Source organism: Cottoperca gobio, chromosome 7 (assembly GCF_900634415.1).
Source record: "Cottoperca gobio chromosome 7, fCotGob3.1, whole genome shotgun sequence".
NCBI classification, from domain to species: Eukaryota; Metazoa; Chordata; class Actinopteri; order Perciformes; family Bovichtidae; genus Cottoperca; species Cottoperca gobio.
In genome coordinates, this window is record NC_041361.1 from 17,067,882 (window position 1) to 17,086,310 (window position 18,429).

At 43.7% G+C, this 18,429-nt stretch overlaps 2 protein-coding genes across 3 annotated transcripts in view; both read left to right on the plus strand.

Moving 5' to 3' along the window:
- The first annotated feature begins 766 nt into the window (after positions 1 to 766).
- On the plus strand, positions 767 to 7,691 carry hspb7 (heat shock protein family, member 7 (cardiovascular)). The gene is made up of 3 exons (XM_029436181.1): positions 767 to 1,100; positions 6,203 to 6,327; positions 6,962 to 7,691. Exons 1-3 carry the CDS (start codon positions 941 to 943, stop codon positions 7,139 to 7,141), a joined length of 465 nt encoding a protein of 154 aa, XP_029292041.1. The 5' UTR covers positions 767 to 940; the 3' UTR covers positions 7,142 to 7,691.
- Positions 7,692 to 13,462: 5,771 nt separating this feature from the next.
- The window catches only part of zbtb17 (zinc finger and BTB domain containing 17), a 10,356-nt gene continuing 5,389 nt past the window's right edge, over positions 13,463 to 18,429 (plus strand). The window contains exons 1-8 of one of the 2 annotated variants that reach the window (XM_029436437.1): positions 13,463 to 13,644; positions 15,046 to 15,290; positions 15,451 to 15,630; positions 16,116 to 16,445; positions 16,560 to 16,649; positions 16,956 to 17,233; positions 18,021 to 18,163; positions 18,264 to 18,429. The exon at positions 18,264 to 18,429 is cut by the window's right edge and continues 135 nt beyond it. In XM_029436437.1, coding sequence (XP_029292297.1) covers positions 15,086 to 15,290; positions 15,451 to 15,630; positions 16,116 to 16,445; positions 16,560 to 16,649; positions 16,956 to 17,233; positions 18,021 to 18,163; positions 18,264 to 18,429 — 1,392 coding nt within the window. In that variant the 5' untranslated portion in view covers positions 13,463 to 13,644; positions 15,046 to 15,085. The remainder of the gene's footprint in view (positions 13,645 to 15,045; positions 15,291 to 15,450; positions 15,631 to 16,115; positions 16,446 to 16,559; positions 16,650 to 16,955; positions 17,234 to 18,020; positions 18,164 to 18,263) is intronic. The other variant, XM_029436438.1, reaches the window with a different exon arrangement.

Sequence of the window (18,429 nt, forward strand, 5' to 3'; positions counted from 1 at the left end):
CAAATACATATTCTAGATTGTTTTGGTGTGAGGTGCCGAGTGTTGGAGATATTGCCCGTAGAGATGTCTGCCTTCTCTTCAATATAATGGAACTAGATGCACTCGGCTTGTGTTGCTCAAAGTGCCAAAAAATTATTTGAAAAACTCAACAGCAATGTCTCTTTCAGAAATCATGACCCGGTTACTCAAGATAATCCCCAGACCTCGTTGTGAGCAGTTTCATGCAGGAACTCATTTATTTCTACCAAACTACAACCGGCAACCGTATCACCGCACAGAAGGAAACGTGCATCTACTCATGGACGAGACAGCGCAATATGTTAACATTAATGGCATCATACAAGCTGAGCTGTAACATTAGCTAGCTTAGGTGAGCTAGCAGTATCGAGTATAGATGCACGCTTCCTTTTGATTAAATTAGATTGAGAAATAGCGCTACAGGGACGAGGGAAAATATGTATTTTTGGTTTTCTTAAAGAAAAAATAAGAACAGACTGATGGACAATTAAAGAGAGAAGGGAAGCTATTTCAGGGATAGTGAGTGTGAAATGACAACTGTTGCCCCCCCCTCCCCCCCTCAATCCTGCTCTCTCGTCTGCTCTTAACCCAGCCTTCAATGCCCAGAACTTTTCCAACAACAGACCCCTCTCTCCATCGCTCTGTGCGTCTCATTATAAATATAGAACACTATTACCCTTTCGCAATGAGCTGTGACACACGTGCGCAACGCCCATGGGACCTTACAGTATATAAGGGCCAAGGGTGGGAGGCTGCAGGAGGGTGAGAAAATTAATTATTTTACCTAACACAAACAAGAAGAAAAAAGAAAGAAGAAAGAATTGTTTCTTATATTTAAGCCTCTGGAAGATTCCAAGAGCAGAAGAATCAAGTCCCTCCCTTTACTCTCCTCCTCTGCCTTACCCAGCACTCTCAGCCATCCATGAGTGGGACCAACTCCTCTGCCTATCGATCGGAGCGTAGTTTTCACCAGACCTCATCCTCATCCTCTGGTAATCCATACATGGAGAAGAGCCGGGGACTGTTTGCTGAGGACTTTGGCTCCTTCATGAGGCCTGGGAGTGACGCCTTGGGATTTTCCAGTAAGTTGGAAGCAATTTTTTGGTCTCTGTAGCTCACTTTGTATATAAAAGTGCCATGAAAAAAAGCAACAGCAGGTTGAAGAGACAGCTTTGACTGTAAAGTAGATGTATGTCCGTGCTTGGAAGCAATTTGTTTGAAGTGTGGTGTTTTTCTCCATCAAGTGTAGATAAAACATGTCCGAGGTGACAGTTCAGAGGAGGGAGACTACAACAGGCAGGACTGAGGGTTTTCTTAAACAAAGAAACTCTGGTGTGGTTGATGTGTGTGGACAAATGTGTTTCTAAGCAAGTTTGATGGAGTAACTAAAGTGTAAAAAACAAAAGATGAAAAGAAAACAGATGAGGGATCACAAAATAAAGGCACTGCTTGGCTTTCTTTTCAGGTGTTTGTGTGTTTAAAATACACATTAAGGATGGAAGACATTTCATTTTACAATGCCTGCTTCATCTTCTTGCTCAGTAATGTGTGCAGCTGGTGTGAATTGTTGTGTGTTGGTTCTCTTCTGGCGCACACAGACTTGTGAATGTGTGACATCTAAACATTAAATGGACTCAGAGTTCAAGTGACTCATAATATGTCAGGGTCAGAGCTGAACTGTTTTGGAACCATTGTTGGTATCCCATAAGTGCCGCACCAAAGCCTAAGGGTGGGTGCAGCTAAAGGGAAAGCAAGACACACACACACACACACACACACACACACACACACACACACACACACACACACACACACACACACACACACACACACACACGCACTCAAGCATGCCGGGGAATGCTGGACTGACTGCCAGCAGTGTGACTTCACACACTGAGTATCTGGAATGACGCCTGCATATGGAATGACCAGATGGTTGCACGGTGACCAGTGTACACAACAAATACACACACACAGACACACAGACGCACACACTCAGTTGGAATGATGTCACGCGGTTAAACTAACCTGTGTGAGATCAGGGCTAATATCTCAGGCACACTCATTTCCAGACTGTGTGAGGTTGCGTTTTACCACGTAGTTCTTCTCTGAGCTCAGAATCACTTCGGATATTATCAGCTCATTGGATCGGCGTTATCAGCCTAGATACGGGTTAGAAGGAGCCTGCACAACCTAGAAGGTTTAGAAGTCATCTATTCACATGGTTGATCACCAATAAGAATACAAGACGACATTTTGAATTTTGAACAACTAAGAGAATTATCAGATTCCAAACATCTCACAATACTAGTGGCATGTGCCAGGGTCAACAGCATCATGCATGTTACTTCTAAACAAAACTGGTCAATTTAGAAATGTTAGTTTGTCAAAATCCAAATCTGTCAAAGCTCAAGAAGACACATTATGCTCAACAGACCAGTTCACACAGTAATAATATTTTCTTTTATATTTTAGTCCATATTCACATGAATTTGATGAGAAACCAAATAAATGATATGAATCACTTCCAAGAACTACATGATGGGCCGTGATGCAAAGAACAAATGGAGAGCCGAAAAACTCATCTGACACATCCATCCATCATCTACCGCTTATCCGGAGTCGGGTCACGGGGGCAGCAGCTCCAGTAAGGAACCCCAAACTTCCCTTCTCCAGACAACATCCTCCAGCTCCGACTGGGGGATCCCGAGGCGTTCCCAGTGAGGAGATATAATCTCTCCACCGAGTCCTGGGTCTTCCCCGGGGTCTCCTTCCAGCTGGACGTGCCTGGAACACCTGGCACCCAGGTGGCATCCTTACTAGATGCCCAAACCACCTCAACTGGCTCCTTTCAACGCAAAGGAGCAGCGGCTCTACTCCGAGTCTCACGGATGGCTGGGCTTCTCACCCTATCTTTAAGGGAGACGCCAGCCACCCGTCTGAGAAAACCCATTTCAGCCGCTTGTACCCACGTCATCTGACACAATCTAGGTCAAATAGTATGTAGTTTAGAAAGTTAGACAATAATCACTTATGCGCCTTTATTTTAAGAATACAAAGTCAAAATGTCATTGGCAAATACAATAGTAGATACACTTGAATACATATGAATAATAGCGGCGCTACGTTGGAGTTTACCCCGGTGGACGAGAGGGTCGCCTCCCTACGCCTTCGGGTTATGGGGGGGGAAAACTCTGACTGTTGTTTGTGCCTATGCCCCAAACCGCAGTTCTGAGTATTCGGCCTTCTTGGAGACCCTGAATGGAGCCCTGCAGGGGGCTCCAGTAGGGGACTCCGTAGTCTTGCTGGGAGACTTCAACGCACACGTGGGAAACGATGGAGACACCTGGAGAGGCGTGATTGGGAGGAAGGGCCTCCCTGATCTAAACCCGAACGGTCGTTTGTTGTTGGACTTCTGTGCTAGTCATTGAATGGCCATAACAAACACCATGTTCGAACATAAGGATGCTCATAAGTGCACGTGGTACCAGAGCACCCTAGGCCAAAGGTCAATGATCGATTTTGTAATCGTATCATCTGATCTGAGGTCGCATGTTTTGGACACTCGGGTGAAGAGAGGGGCGGAGCTGTCGACTGATCACCGTCTGGTGGTGAGTTGGATCAAGGGGTGGGGGAAGACTCTGGACAGACCTGGTAAACCCAAACAGGTAGTGCGGGTGAACTGGGAACGTCTGGAGGAAGCCCCTGTCCTGGGGATCTTTAACTCACACCTCCGGCGGAGCTTTTCAGCCATCCCTGTGGAGGTTGGGGGCATTGAACCTGAGTGGGCGATGTTCAAAACCTCTATTGCTGAAGCTGCGGTGATGAGCTGTGGTCTCAAGGTCTTAGGTGCCTCAAGGGGCGGTAACCCTTGAACACCGTGGTGGACCCCGGTGGTCAGGGAAGCCGTCCGATTGAAGAAGGAGTCCTTCCGGGTTATGTTATCCGGGAGGACTCCGGAAACAGTTCTACCGTGTCAGAGGAAAAGCAGCGGGTGTGGGAGAAGTTCAGAGAAGCTATGGAGAAGGACTTTCGGTCAGGCACCAAGGTGCTTCTGGAAAACCATCTCACCTCACCTCAGGAGGGGGAAGCGAGGAACCATCCAAGCTGTGTACAGCAAGGGTGGGACCCTGCTGACTTCAAATCAAATCAAATCAAATCAAATTTATTTGTATAGCCCAATATCACAAATAATAATAATTTGTCTCAGTGTGCTTTACAGACTGTACAGGTTACGACACCCTCTGTCCTTAGACCCTCGCATCGCACAAGGAAAAACTTCCTAAAAGAAACCCCAAAATTAAAGGGGGAAAAATGGAAGAAACCTCAGGGAGAGCAACTGAGGAGGGATCCCTCTCCCAGGACAGACGTGCAATAGATGTCGTGTGTACAGGATAAACAACATAGTACGAGCAACTGAGAAGGTTATCGGCCGGTGGAAGGAGCACTTTGAGGAACTCCTGAATCCGACTAACACGCTATGGTAGAGGCAGAGCTGGAAGCTGATGGCGGATCATCGTCAATTTCCCTGATGGAAGTCACTGAGGTAGTCCCTGTATGCCCAAAGCGAGAGTTGTGTCCAGATAATCGGCAGTAAGTCGGACTCGATCCCAGTGGATGTTGGCCTCCGCCAGGGCTGCGCTTTATCACCAATCCTGTTCGTGATTTTCATGGATAGGATATCGAGGCGTAGTCGTGGAGGAGAGGGGTTGCAGTTCAGTGACCTGAGGATCTCATCGCTGCTCTTTGCAGATGATGTGGTCCTTATGGCATCATCGGTCTGTGACCTTCAACAGTCACTGGATCGGTTCGCAGCCGAGTGTGGAGCGGTTGGGATGAGGATCAGCACCTCTAAATCTGAGGCCATGGCTCTCAGCAGGAAACCGGTAGATTGCGTACTCCGGGTAGGGAATGAGCCATTACCCCAAGTGAAGGAGTTCAAGTACCTCTGGGTCTTGTTCGCGAGTGAGGGGACGATGGAGCGAGAGATTGGCCGGAGAATCGGAGCAACGGGAGCGGTATTACAGTCACTGTACCGCACCGTTGTGACGAAAAGAGAGCTGAGCCAGAAGGCAAAGCTCTCAATATACCGGTCGATCTTCGTTCCTACCCTCACCTATGGTCATGAAGGCTGGGTCAATGACCGAAAGAACGAGATTACGGGTACAAGCGGCCGAAATGGGTTTTCTCAGACGGGTGTCTGGTGTCTCCCTTAGAGATAGGGTGAGAAGCTCAGCCATCCGTGAGAGACTCGGTTGAAAGGAGCCAGTTGAGGTGGTTCGGGCATCTAGTAAGGATGCCACCTGGGGGCCTCACTAGGGAGGTGTTCCAGGCACGTCCAGCTGGGAGGAGACCCCGGGGAAGACCCAGGACTCGGTGGAGAGATTATATCTCCTCACTGTTCTGGGAACGCCTCAGGATCCCCCAGTCGGAGCTGGAGGATGTGGCCCGGAGAAGGGAAGATTGGGGTTCCTTACTGGAGCTGCTGCCCCCGCGACCCGATCCCGGATAAGCGGTAGACGATGGATGGATGGATGGAATATGAATACAAGAGCAACATGACATCTCATATTTTCAGTGAAAACTAACACAGCAAGCACCAAGTCCCTGAATCTGAAGCAGCTTCATTTTCCTACAAGGACGTGTCGAAATGTCTTTTGTGCTAAAGACATATTAGCTAAATGTAACTATTGTTCCTGCTTGGCTAAGTTTTTAGCTGATTGTGATTAAGGGTCAACCTTTTTTTTGTATTAAACAGATTTTCGCAACAAATTGGGTTTAGAAAGCTTAAAATCTCAGCTGCCTTTGAGGTCACAGAGAAAACCTTTGGTCAGTTAATGTGTTTATGGCCATTTTATAGAAAGACCCAGTACAACAAAAAATAATGAGCCTGCACAATGTTTGATTTTAGCATCGATTCTAAGTTGCTGGCATGTAACTCCAAAATTAAAATAACTGAAAATCTTTCAATAACATGATGTAGTCTTTAAAATCAATAAGAGTCTGTAACCAAACCCTAATAAAACACCACCTGCAGACATTGTAATCATCATCAGCCCACAAAGATGGGAGTTTACCCTCTTTAGCATGTAGCATAGATGAGAATTCAGTGAAAAGGATTTGGCAAAGAAAGAAATATAGATATACTTCTGTGGTGTAACATTGTTTCTCATCTTGGGTTTAGGTGGATCTGGAAATATAAAGACTCTCGGGGATTCGTACCAGTTCACAGTTGACGTGCGAGACTTCTCCCCTGAAGATGTCATCGTCACTACGTCCAACAACCAGATTGAAGTTCATGCAGAAAAGGTGTGCAGCTTTGTTTCTGATTTGGAATGGGAACATACGTCTTGGAGGTGTTTAGACAATGTTAGTCTTCCCATGATAGGATCTTGAGACTAAAATCTTATGAAACTGCGATCTGTGGTTTTTAGTCGAAATAGTAAGGTTGCAATAGATTAGCATTTTTTCACTTTCGGTTCCCTCGACTCGAAGTCAATAGGTTTTTTGAATTAGCTTTTGGTTAAATGGATGAAATAAGATCTGTGGTTAACCTTCACAGATTTTCTTGTGTTATTCTATGACATAAAAGACATCCGTAAACACCCCACTTGAGAATTTTAAATATTTTACGTGTCTTAAAAAAGGCGGTTGCTAACAAGTGGCTAAACGAGACATTAACCGTCATCACGCCGAACACAAGGAAGATTATCTACTCAGTGGGGGTGACGTTGAGGTAATGTGACCGTGGTGAAGTTTGTTTATAGCCTTACGTTAGCTTTTTATTTCTGCCGATTGTCATAAGAGTGGTGTTCATTTGTGAAGATTATCTTGCTAAACCAAACTTGCAAGTATCATAAACTTTTGTTTGCAACCGTTTTTTGTTGTTGTTGCAATAATCCCAAATCCAATTACGTCATCCCTAATATTCTGTGTTTGGCAGTTGGCCCAGGATGGTACGGTGATGAACACGTTCACACACAAGTGCCAACTACCTGAGGATGTGGACCCCACCTCAGTGACATCATCACTGGGCGCAGAGGGGACCCTGACAGTCAGGGCACGGCGACACCCGGCCAAACACGAGCTGGTACAGACCTTCCGCACCGAGATCAAGATCTAAAGAGGGATCCGCTGTCTCGTCACTTTTTGTGTTTTTATGCTACTTCCTGTATTTCCTGTCTTCACTTTAACCATTCTTCTTTAAATACTAAGCAGAGTTGGCACTGTGCTCTATTAAACATGCCACAACCTCCATCTCCGTGACTGCAACAACACCTGTTGCTGCTCAATTATAGTTAGTTATTTCACCATACACAGCAGCAGCAGGTCAAACCTGCACATAACATATTGACACACAGTTCTAAAAATGAAGACTCACCTCTGAAATTGATGGTTGCCACGTTAACAATAATTTATTGTATGCTAATATTTGTGCGAATAAAATTATCCTGCTTTGACAATAAACATCTGGCAATGTGTTAACCCTTTTGATTGACGTGTGGTATGACAAATAGTTTTAATTACTGTAAAGGTTTGGGCCTGGAGTTTGAAGGAATTATAACCTACTTATACTTTTCAGACAAACAAAATGATAATGGCATCAGCCTTTTTCTCCTTAACTTTATATTGCCGACACTATGGAGAAGGCTTTGAAACATCGTTTAGCTTAATTTCGGAAGAGAAAACAAAAAAACTAAATACACAGCGTTACTGAACAGTTAATTAAAAAAATTAAAAAGCGAAACAAAGTCATTCTGTAAACTCTCTTTTTGGTTTCTGCTCTAATTGTCGGTTGTTGAGGGTGTGTTGGGGGACATAATCTAAAAGATGCAGTTCAAGATGTGTTTTTATTTCTAGAATAGAACCAGTCTTTATTCAATATGCTGATGAATTAATAATCAGTTTTAAAAGTATGACTGACCCGACACCATTGTTATTTTCAACACATATCCACACCAAGATAAAAATGAGAGAAATATGGGCCTACAGGTGGGTAAGAGCAGTGAGCAGCACAAAGCAAACTGGTCCACTCTCAAAATCAATATGAACCTGAACACAGGGGTGCTTCTATAGACGGAATCGGAGTTTTGGGCTTCCGGTGGAATCACAATGCATGCTGGTGTGGCAAGCCTAGAAAAGTGAGCACCAACTCTACACGGACCGCCCTATTGGATTTCTTCTCTACGTGTTTACATTGTATTTAGCTTATTCTTCAAGCGTGTTTACATTGTATTTGGCTAGTTTTCAGTGTGTAATCATCGCTCTTCTAGTTATGGGATTTGGACACCGACATTGTGTGGTGAAAGGATGTTCAAACAGTGGGAGAAAGCTAAATAAATGGGCAGAATCTCATTGTGAGCTTCACGATTGCAAAAATTGCGACTGCAAGCCCCCGTTCAAACTATTTCCATTTCCAACAGCACTAAAGAACAATGATAGAAGGCTAGCATGGACCAAAGCTGTAAAGAGACAGGATTACAATGGGAAGTCTTGGGAGCCCAAGAAATCTTTGCGGATTTGCAGTGAGCATTTCATGCAAGGAAAACCAACAAATTAATTCCCTGATCCTGAACTCGACCTGGGGTATGTAGTCTATCTACTTGATTTATATATTGACAAATGTACTTTCTATATATTGAGTTTTATAATAATTAACAAACACAAGTTAGGTATATATTTATAATAACTTACCCTGCAACACAACTGCAATAAGCACTTATGATATCGCCAGTTTTCTTGACTGCGCAGATCCATGCCGAATGTGGCGTATGGGAAACTTTCATTGAATGAGTACATTTTGCTTTCAAAAAGCAATACTCAGAATCTGCGAGAGGATTGAAAGATATTTGTTTCCAGCCAGAGTCAAATAGTCTAAATGCTTTGCCTTCTTTGTATTCGTTCAAAGTTCGTTTATGAAACTTGACATCGTTCCCTGGGTGGTCAGACATTAAAAATAATGTTATATCGCTGAGGTATATCGGCAGCCAAGAAGTCATGCTGTTGTTTTCATTGACCCAGCCATCCTGCAATATCAAGGGATCAGGCACTGAAACGCCACTCGGCATAACCAAAAGCTTAGTCTTTTCTTTTTCTCTGATTGAAATTCTTTCATTAGCTGTTGGTTGCTCCTCAATGCCCATCTCTGATGCAGCAAACACCCTGGCAATAAGCTCGAGTTTTGTTCCTGAAACCTTTAAATTCCGCTTGCAAAGCTTCGACTTTCCACATCTGAACCTCATCATAAGAAAGGAGTTCAGAACTCATTGTAGAGTAGTAGGTTTGTTTACAACACACTTGAAGAATAAGCTAAATACAATGTAAACACATAGAGAAGAAATCCAATATGGCGGCCCTTGTAGAGTTGGTGCTCACTTTTCTAGGCTTGCCACACCAGCATGCATTGCGGTTCCACTCCGATTCCGTCTATTCAGTCTTTTGTTTGTTTTGTCTATCTGGCCTGTTTTCATTAGGAGCCAAATAAATTTGACGCCTGTAATTTACTCTGGGCTGGAGCCAGACTGTGGCCTTTGCATTTGGCAAGCTTCCTTCTGTGGAGAACTACATTACAACATGATTTGTAATGTTGGACTGCAAGTAGCCTTTAAATTAAGGATTTTTATGTTTTCTGGAAGAGTGCTTTAGAAGTGATTCTGCATCATTATACTTAAACGACATCGCATAATACACATTAGTTTGATACTATACTCAGTACAGTAGCATATAATACACTGACTTTTAAAATAATACAAAATAATTAATAATTAATTAATTAATAATTTGGTTTGTCATTCGGTAAGTTACATCAATGGCTTCAACTTTATGTGTAAATCAGTTTAATATGTGTTGCTGCTGCTGGTTGTGGTGCTTGTCACCTATGTGGAGAATAACTTTAACTTTTAATTTAACTTTTCTTTTACATTTTACTGTAGGCTATTAACAAACAGCATGCTAGATATGTAAAAAAGAAAGCCTACATAGACAGATAATACCAAGGGATCAGAGCACTGGCACAAATCATAGATCAGCTCACACAAATGTCTTTCTTATTTTATAATATAGGATTGATTGATTTAATTTTCTAAATATAAAAAGGAATCTTTGTGAATGGAAAATGCAGATTTATGAATGAGATTTTGCAAGTACATAAGGATGCTCATAAGTGTACGCGGTACCAGAGCACCCTAGGTCAATGATCGATTTTGTAATCGTAACATCTGTTCTGAGGCCGCATGTTTTGGACACTCGGGTGAAGAGAGGGGCGGAGCTGTCAACTGATCACTATCTGGTGGTGAGTTGGATCAAGGGGTGGGGGAAGACTCTGGACAGACCTGGTAAACCCAAATGAGTAGTGCGGGTGAACTGGGAACGTCTGGAGGAAGCCCCTGTCCTGGGGATCTTTAACTCACACATCCGGCGGAGCTTTTCAGACATCCCTGTGGAGGTTGGGGGCATTGAACCTGAGTGGGCGATGTTCAAAACCTCTATTGCTGAAGCTGCGGCGATGAGCTGTGGTCTCAAGGTCTTAGGTACCTCAAGGGGCGGTAACCCTCGAACACCGTGGTGGACCCCGGTGGTCAGGGAAGCCATCCGACTGAAGAAGGAGTCCTTCCGGGTCATGTTATCCAGGAGGACTCCGGAAACAGTTGCAGGGTACCAAAGGACCTCTGCCGTGTCAGAGGCAAAGCAGCGGGTGTGGGAGAAGTTCAGAGAAGCTATGGAGAAGGACTTTCGGACGGCACTAAGGTGCTTCTGGAAAACCATCCGGCACCTCAGGAGGGGGAAGCGTAGAACCATCCAAGCTGTGTACAGCAAGGGTGGGACCCTGCTGACTTTGACTGAGAAGGTTATCGGGCAGTGGAAGGAGCACTTTGAGGAACTCCTGAATCCGACAAAAACGCCCTCTATGGTAAGGCAGAGCAGGAAGCTGATGGGGGACCATCGTCAATTTCCCTGACGGAAGTCACTGAGGTAGTCAAACAACTCCACAGTGGCAAAGCCGCAGGGGTTGATGAGATCCATCCAGAAATGCTGAAGGCTTTGGGTGTTGAGGGGCTGTCTTGGTTGACACGCCTCGTCAACAATGCGTGGAAGTCTGGGACAGTGCTTAGGGGATGGCAAACCGGGGTGATGGTTCCCCTATTCAAAAAGGGGGACCAGAGAGTGTGTGCCAACTAAAGGGGTATCACACTTCTCGGCCTCCCTAGTAAAGTCTACTCCAAGGTACTGGAAAGGAGGGTTCGGCCGATAGTCAAACCTCTGATTGAAGAGGAACAATGCGGATTACGTCCTGGTCGTGGAACAACGGACCAACTCTTCACTCTTCACTGGGAGTACGCCAAACCGGTCTACATATGTTTTGTGGATCTGGAGAAGGCGTATGACCGGGTCCCACGGATGATACTTTGGAAGGTGCAGCGAGAATATGGGGTGGGGGGTCACTTCTGAGGGCCATCCAATCCCTGTATGCCCAAAGCAAGAGTTGTGTCCAGATAATCGGCAGTAAGTCGGACTCGATCCCAGTGGATGTTGGCCTCCGCCAGGGCTGCGCTTTATCACCAATCCTGTTTGTGATATTCATGGCCAGGATATCGAGGTCTAGTCATGGAGGAGAGGGGTTGCAGTTTGGTGGCCTGAGGATCTCATCGCTGCTTTTTGCAGATGATGTGGTCCTGATGGCATCATCGGTCTGTGACCTTCAACAGTCACTGGATCGGTTCACAGCCGAGTGTGAAGCGGTTGGGATGAGGATCAGCACCTCGAAATCTGAGGCCATGGCTCTCAGCAGGAAACCAGTGGATTGCCTACTCCGGGTAGGGAATGAGCCCTTACCCCAAGTGAAGGAGTTCAAGTACCTCGGGGTCTTGTTCGCGAGTGAGGGGAAAATGGAGCGAGAGATCGGCCGGAGAATCGGAGCAGCGGGGGCGGTATTGCATTCGCTTTACGGCACCATTGTGACGAAAAGAGAGCTGAGCCAGAAGGCAAAGCTCTTGATCTAACAGGCGATTTTCGTTCCTACCCTCACCTATGGTCATGAAGGCTGGGTCATGACCGAAAGAACGAGATTGCAGGTACAAGCGGCCAAAATGAGTTTCCTCAGACAGGTGGCAGGCGTCTCCCTTAGAGATAGGGTGAGAAGCTCAGCCATCCGTGAGAGACCCGGAGTAGAGCCAGTTGAGGTGGTTCGGTCTTTCCCCGCGACCCGACCCCGGATAAGCGGTAGACGATGGATAGATGGAAAATACAGTAATACATTTAAAACATTATATTATGCTAAATTATACAAACAGACATTTTACTATAAATAATAGAGTAAACTGAAGGAAATGCAACCCTGTTACTAAATGTCAACCCTTTTACTCTAATTATAGTAACAGGGTTGCAAGTAACAGGGTTGCAAATCAATGCTAATTTTAGCTTTTACCTCAGGAATTAATGCTAGCTGCGCAATGTAATGCTACTGTCAAGGAATGGATACTTAGATATCTAACTAAAGAAAGATATGTTTGAAATGTATTTGTTTTAGTCTCATAATGTGAGTAACAGGGTTGCGTTTGTGTGAGTGCCACACTCCATCAAGAGTGAAAATATTGGAAATATATTAAAAATAAAAGGGAGGATTTACCTTTGGTCTACCCATGGTAGTAGCAAATGACTTGTTGAATTAATTTCTTCTGTGTCATGTGAATAACAGTTTTTTCACTTCCTCTGCCAAGCTAAAAAGGTTTTGGTAACAGGGTAGCATGCATGTTGTGGGACACACTTTCAGCGTAAAATTAGTGTTATTTAAAATGTGTTTATGATTCAAAAAATAGATTTTACCAATACAAGAGACACATATCAATAGAATAATACGCAAAAAAGTAAATAAAAACCCTATATTAAATGTTATATTTGACAAGTTGGTCACCAAGAAGCTGGGACAAGAGAAAAAATCTATTTTAGGGGTGTTTGAGAGCTATTTGATATTTTAAATAATATTTTGAAATAACTTTTTCTGCAACTTTATATACATTTTGTCTCAAGACAAGTATATTTAACACAACAAGTGCATGGTTTAGCTTTTTGGGCATGGATTATTAGATTTTTTTATATGTGGGACATGAAATGTCCTCCAATTCTGGAATGACCCACATACAATAAAATTGATGATGCAGTATTGATTTGCTTTGTTAGAACATTAAGTAAAAGCGCCAAACAATAGGCCTAAATATCCATAGGTAAGGGGACATTCAGAATTAGTGGGCTATATTGGGGAATAAATGTACAGACGTCATGCAAAATTTCCAACAGTGGGGACAAGACCAAAATATATATGACATAAATCTTCTGGAACGAGAGGAATTTTATTATAATCAATAGTTCATAATGTAGCTCGAGCCTATTGCGCCACCACGCGGTCATCATCAGCACAGCACGTGTTCACACTGCGCGTGCTCCTGAGATACATCCGGCCGGTCCCTATCAATCGATCAGAGAGAGGAAGATGGCGCTGGATGGAGTTAGCGGAGCTGGATCGATCACAGAAAAACTCGATTGGGTTTGTTTTTCCTAACTGAGTCAAACACCCCATATCACCGCCCGAGCAGCAGTTTGAACCCGGAGGGAGGAAGCGACAACAAGAAGGTAATTCAGGAGTTAATTCATATTAAAATGGCGCTTGCATTAAGCGAAATGAGCGAGCTAACACAGAAAACAACAAGAGGTGAAGACAGGCCACGGTCGTCGCTCCGCCATCTTGTCCCTTCACAACATGCATGTCAAGGCACGCTAAATTAATCCCTGATAACAAAGCTACAAGGATGGAGGAATTGTAATCGATGCGTTGCACTGTCCAACCAAAGCTGTCAAAGACTTTTAGAGAAACTTAATGTCAAGTCACAAAACATCTTAACTGCAATTTATAATTCCGATATTTTAGCTACATGCTTATGTCATTTCATTTCTCCACTCGAGGTTTAGTAAACTAACGTTACATTGATGTCATCTTTGCAACGCACTTCGTATATCAGCTCACGTTGGCTGCAGTCATTGTTTGTTCGTTGTTGAAACGCAGTGTTGGCTTGACATCGTATCTCTGTCTCGAGTATTTCCTGTAGGACACGGATATCTACACCATTCACATGCAGTGCAGCACAAATCAGACTTTCTGCCAGATAAATAAAGTAAAGTAAATAAAGTGTCTGTTTACTATGAAGGAAGACGTACACACATTAAAGAGTTGTTTCCACTGTAAAGTGCATTGACACAACTCAACAGACCTAACCCTAGTTATAGATTCGTACTCTTCGGAACTGACTTGACTAAAACAATTGTGCTATTCTTTAAAATAAGTAAATTAAGTAGTAAAATCAGTAAATTGTAGGATGAAGTTACGTTGTCTAAGACAGTTTGAAATTAGTTTTAATAATTGGGGACTTTTTTTAATATTGGAGTTTCATATATACAATATATATTTTTGTTTGAAGTTACACTCACACAGGAACGATTGCTCTGGTCAATCATCTGAATTATAATTCATATTAAACGTCATATTAGAGTCACGGTCTTCCAATGATTATGAAAACAAGATAATTGAGATGAAACTATTGTTGTGTTGTATTCAGTTTCACTTTGATACTGTTAGTTTTCAGTAGGTTGTGGAAGTGGTCATATATTACAACATAGTAGATTTATTTATTATTTTTATATTATTATTATTATTTTTAAGTATTGCTTTTTATTTGTTTTTCATTTAAATTATACATTATTAATAAAAATCCACTGTTAAAAAGACAGTTTTAAAAAATAATAATTAAATAATACATAATGTTTCCTTAAGTGAGTAATCTTGTGACATAATCGTGGTCTCAATATTGACCAAAACAATCGTGATTATGATTGTTGCCATTATGGAGCAGCCGGAACTAATTGATCGGTAGTGTTTAATTAAAGGTGTAGTGTAGCGACAAACTGGACAAGCCGACTATCAGCCTTTTGGAGTCTTAATGTGCCGCATGTGATTTCTTGCTTGTCGGCTGTCCACAGAGCACCAGCCTCCTCCACCAGCCTCAAGCCCTTCAGGACGATGGAGTTCCCATGGCACAGTGGGAAGGTTCTGGAGCAGCTTAACCGCCAGCGCAGGCAGGGCCTGCTGTGTGACTGCACCTTTGTTGTGGACGGGGTGGACTTCAAGGCCCACAAAGCTGTGCTGGCGGCCTGCAGTGTCTACTTCCGCACCCTTTTCCTGGACCAGAAAGATGTGGTGCATCTGGACATCAGCAATGCAGCGGGTGGGTTCCCCTGTGGACATGACGTATTTATGCACACTTTCATAATATGTATTTCATCTATTTAGTCATTCTCACCTCCCAGTGCTCTGCTTTTGCACACCTTCACGGTGCTTTCACTGCTGTGTAACCAGACCTGTTGTATTGTTGATTATCGTTGCAGGTTTGGGTCAGGTCCTGGAGTTTATGTACACAGCCAAACTGACTTTAAGTCCACAGAATGTAGAAGACGTGCTGGCTGTTGCTAACTTTCTACAGATGCAAGAAATTGTAAATGCCTGCTCTGCGTACCAATCGATGGCAAATCCTGCTCCGTCCCTCATAACTCTGGATTTCGCTGTTGGTGAGTCCGGTCTTCACAAAGCTTTCTTGGATTTATTCAATGTAGGGCTGCAGTAAATACTCAATTTAATGATGATCTTTTTTATTATTGCATCAGACCTCTTTGCATTTTGATTTCACATCAATCATTTGTTGCTGGTGTAGAAAGGGGCAGAGGAAGTTAACAAGTATTTATTGTGTTGAATGAATTTAACAATCTCCTGTGTTTAACCTTAAATGCCACTTTCCATGGAATGAGGTTTATATTGTTAGTAACAAAGTGTTTCCACTCGAGTGAGCAGCAGTCATTACAGACTGCATTTTTACCCACATTTTAAAGAAATAAGTTACATTAGTTAACTTTTGTAATATTGTTAATATTATTCAAATTCTACCTTTTCATTAAATTCTACATTGCCGTGATAGTATGAGATGCGGAGCCTGATGCACAGTAATTATTCTATTGACAAAGGAAACATGTTTGTTTTTACTGTACTGACGAACCAGAAGAAAAGCAGAGTGAAGTGGAGCAGCGAGAGGAGCTGGAGAGTGACCTGACAGAAGTGGCAGCTCAAGCAGAGGAGAGTGCTGGCACCCCCACAGACGATAACAAACTCACACAAAATGAGGAAAATGTAAAGGAAGACATTTCCGCTGAAACACAACAGACTGTCTCTGGGCCCGAGCCCGCCAAAACCAACTCGGGCCGAGGACGACCCCCCAAAACAGCCCCCCCGTCTGCTCAAAAGAAGGTGTCCGTAAAGAAGGAGGAAGAAGGTGCTGCACAAGATGCACCGGGATTCCAGGACGACCCCGCTGATGCTGACTACACGCCCAGTTAGTAAATATTACAGAATGTCTCCTAATGACCACATGATGCATTACAGTGTCTTTAAGTGTTGCGCTTTGTATTCGACCAATAAGCTGAGAGTGTTTTCTCCTTGTTTATAGAATCACAGTTGAAAGCAGCGGGCAGCTCATCCTACATGAGCTCTCGGGGGAGAAGAATCAGAAAACGACCTCGACGAAACTTCCCACCTGGTGAGCAGGCGGCGCTGGTTTGCTCTGCTGTATCCACACAAACCACTCCCATCAGTGTCGTCTTACAGAAACATTTGAGAGAGAAAAAGCCGAAGAAATTGATACGTTTAGAACAAAGAGTTTTCAATAGAACTGGTGTTTCTTTACTTAAAGTCTTACATTCAATTCCAGGTGTCGGTGACAGGGTTACCTTTTTAGAAGAGGCTTTCTGAAGCCTGCAATGTTGCTTTTACACCAGTTGCCTTTTCCAGTCAAGATTTCAGACAGTGTGTCATTTTCAAGAGTTCTCTATTGTCGCCCTCGTAGACAATGACTCAGAGGAAGAAGCCACATCAAAGACAAACACGGAGAAGAAGGCGTCGGAGCCGACAGAAGAAGCCGGAGAGCAGGAGGATGACGGTGGAGAGACCTGCGACGGGGAAGCTGATGATGAAGATGAGTGTGGAGAGGAAGATGACGAAGCCAGCCAGGAGGTGGAAGAAGACGATTCGGACAGCGAGAGAGACGGGAGACAGAATCAGTCGGCGTCGATGAGCAGCCGATCCGAGTCAAAGCCTTACAGCTCCGTGACACACGAATGTGAGGTGAGAAATATACTTTTACAATTTGTAACTTCTTTACTTGAGTGTTTACGTTTAGACTGCGCATGACCTGTACATGTATAATATGTAACATTTCTACATTACAATGTGTAAAATCAACAAGACTTATGTTATAATAATAATAATAATAATAATAATACATTTTATTTGGAGGCGCCTTTCAAGACAACCAAGGACATATATCTTATTGAGTTGTGTTCTTACCTTCCAAACGTTTCCAACAATTTTCACACAGTCCGTTTCATTTGGACGTTTCCCCGCAGCGCAGGCATCAGCGGTGAGGTTGTCTGACAGAAGCTGTGATAAATGGACTTTTTATCCAGTTTTAAGCCACATGTAACTTTGTATTTGAACGGGATGAAGGATTTACCTTATCAGACGTCTGGATCTTAAGTTATCAGAGAGCTCTTGGTAAAAAACCTCCTGAACGTTTTGTTTGCAATGACAAACAATAATCCCACACTACCTCACAACGCCACCTCTTTTGTTATTGTCTTAAATGAGAGATCTCTAGTGGCAGAAAGTTATATATTGAGCGTTTAATATCTCCAACTCCAGCTGTGTCACAGTGGAAACAAACATCACAAGGCACGCTGAGATGTTTTACCTCGTGCACTCTGCAGAGGCATTAAAACTAATACATCTGCATCAAACATGGAAACCTTGTTGACGCAGGTAGTTTGGGGCAAACATGGTTACATTTCCATACAAATCTTTGCATTAAAACATTTTGTCAGCTCACTTTTCGTGAAATTTTCTTCTTTTCCAGGACTGTGGGAAGAAATTCACCCACACGGGTAATTTCAAGAGACACATGCGTATTCACACAGGAGAGAAGCCGTTCAGCTGCCGGGATTGCAACAAGGCGTTCTCTGACCCTGCAGCCTGTAAAGCCCATGAGAAAACACACAGGTGAATGACTTACTTTATTCAGAGACCTTTAGTTTACCGACACCTGCCTACTGAGCTCTGTCAGGTTTGATTCTTGAATTGCGCTCTTGTCGCCTCCCAGCCCTCTGAAGCCGTACTGCTGCTCGACTTGTGGAAAGAGCTACCGGCAGATCAGCCTGCTGAACCTGCACCGCAAACGGCACACGGGCGAAGCGCGGTACAGCTGTGACGTGTGCGGCAAGCTCTTCACCACATCTGGCAACCTGAAGCGCCACCAGCTGGTGCAC

What these genes read in the sequence shown, in the direction of transcription:
- hspb7 (XM_029436181.1), top strand. Translation starts at nt 941, where the DNA reads ATGAGTGGGACCAACTCCTCTGCCTATCGATCGGAGCGTAGTTTTCAC. An exon ending in TGACGCCTTGGGATTTTCCA is followed by an intron (nt 1,101 to 6,202) that starts GTAAGTTGGAAG and finishes TCTTGGGTTTAG; the next exon opens with GTGGATCTGGAAATATAAAG. An exon ending in TTGAAGTTCATGCAGAAAAG is followed by an intron (nt 6,328 to 6,961) that starts GTGTGCAGCTTT and finishes TGTGTTTGGCAG; the next exon opens with TTGGCCCAGGATGGTACGGT.